At 37.2% G+C, this 1,708-nt stretch overlaps 1 protein-coding gene across 1 annotated transcript; it reads left to right on the top strand.

Annotated features, from left to right (window-relative positions):
- On the top strand, positions 1 to 639 carry LOC104444060 (probable calcium-binding protein CML44). The gene is given in 3 exon segments (XM_010057636.3): positions 1 to 255; positions 257 to 512; positions 515 to 639. Coding segments are annotated over 3 exon segments (480 nt in total). The 5' UTR covers positions 1 to 81; the 3' UTR covers positions 565 to 639.
- Positions 640 to 1,708: the final 1,069 nt, after the last annotated feature.

Genomic DNA, 1,708 nt, shown 5'->3' with positions numbered 1-1,708 from the left:
CGTCAGCATTTCCTCATACTTCTTCTTCATTAGTTCCCCCAATCTGCACATACATACCAATCTTCGATTCATTGTATAACTATGTCTCCCCTCGGAACTGGAGATTTACGTCGGATTTTCGAGAACCTCGACAAGAACGGCGATGGCCAGGTGAGCCTGGAGGAGCTCAATTGGCTGCTCGAGAAAATCGGTATCCATCATAGCCTGGGCGAGCTGGAATTATCTATAGGGAAACCGAGCCTCGACTTTGACGAGTTTTTTGTTCTTTTACGACTCCATATCGTCGGAAGAAACCATGAGGAGCGGTGGAGTGGAATCCCGAGAGAGCAGTGGAGGAGATGTCAATCAAGAGACCGACCTTGCCGAGGCGTTCAAGGTGTTCGATTTGAACGACGACGGCTTCATTTCCTGCGACGAGCTCCAGAGCGTCCTCTCAAAACTAGAGTTATGGGACGAGAGAAGCGGGAGAGACTGTAACAGCATGATTCGTGCGTATGATACTAACAACGACGGAAACTCGATTTTGAGGAATTCAAGAGCATGATGTCGATTACAATTTCTTGATGAAATCTACAACAACGTGACATGTCTTGGGTGGGATTTCCTTTTATACATCACACTGATTCTATCTATGTACTTCTATGACTCTATACGTTTGTTTAGCTTCTGCCGTTACTCTCCTTCCTACTTCAGCGTGCTATTATTTTAGTTAGGAGAAAATTATTCAAAAATCATAAATTTGTTGTACTTTTGCTAATTAAGTTCTACATTTTTAATTTTATCAATTGAATTTGAAGCCTTTTTACGTTTTATTAATTGATATAATTATTTTGAACGAAAATCATTAACATGAATGCTAGCTATCGTACGTGGTATAATCAACATTGACATAGACAAATTTGAATGATATCTTAATAATTTTTGAATTATTTATTTATTTATTGTTTTTACTTCCTTTTCTTCTATTTTCTTTTGTTTTTCTTTTCTACCATGACCGGTGAGTAGGTGAGGGCCACGACCCTTGCTTGTGGCCGTCGCTAGACCATTGCAGCCGTGGGCAAGAGTTGTAAAAGAAAATGGAAAAACAAAATAATAATAAATAAATAATTCGGAATTTTTTTAAAAAAAATTATCCATATCAAAACCAGTAATGTCACGTAGGACAACCGGCATCCACATTAGTGATTTTCAACAAAAAATGATCGGATTGACTCAAATGACAAATTGTCAAAATGTTTAGGATTCAATTGGTAAATTGTTAACATATTTACGACTAAATTGAAAATTAAAAGGTTTATGACTGAATTGGTAAAAATATAATATGTTTAGAATTATTTGGACAATTCTCCTTTCTAACTAGTATTTTGGCCATCTCTATGTTCCTACCGTCAATGCTAATTCTACCTTTAAACATGCAATGGTAATTACACATATGCCTGATGCGGGGCTGAGTCCCACCCACACATTGTCATTTAACAATACTAGTCCTTAACGCACACGCAGGCCTCATCTTTACTTACGCATTTTAATCACATGATTAAGGACATGAATTGATTTCACTTTCTACACACTTTAGACATTTCCTCGGTAGGAGATGATTTAATTCTATAGTGGAAGTTGGAGGTAAATGTTCAATTCGAGCGGGAGAAGTTAATTTTCAAGAGATTTTTCTCAAAAAAAGATAATGCCAAGATACGGGGTATTAAAC

Source organism: Eucalyptus grandis, chromosome 6, assembly GCF_016545825.1.
Source record: "Eucalyptus grandis isolate ANBG69807.140 chromosome 6, ASM1654582v1, whole genome shotgun sequence".
In the NCBI taxonomy this organism is placed as follows: domain Eukaryota; kingdom Viridiplantae; phylum Streptophyta; class Magnoliopsida; order Myrtales; family Myrtaceae; genus Eucalyptus; species Eucalyptus grandis.
Note: the sequence above shows the minus strand (reverse complement) of the source record. Positions and strands in the feature narration are given on the sequence as shown.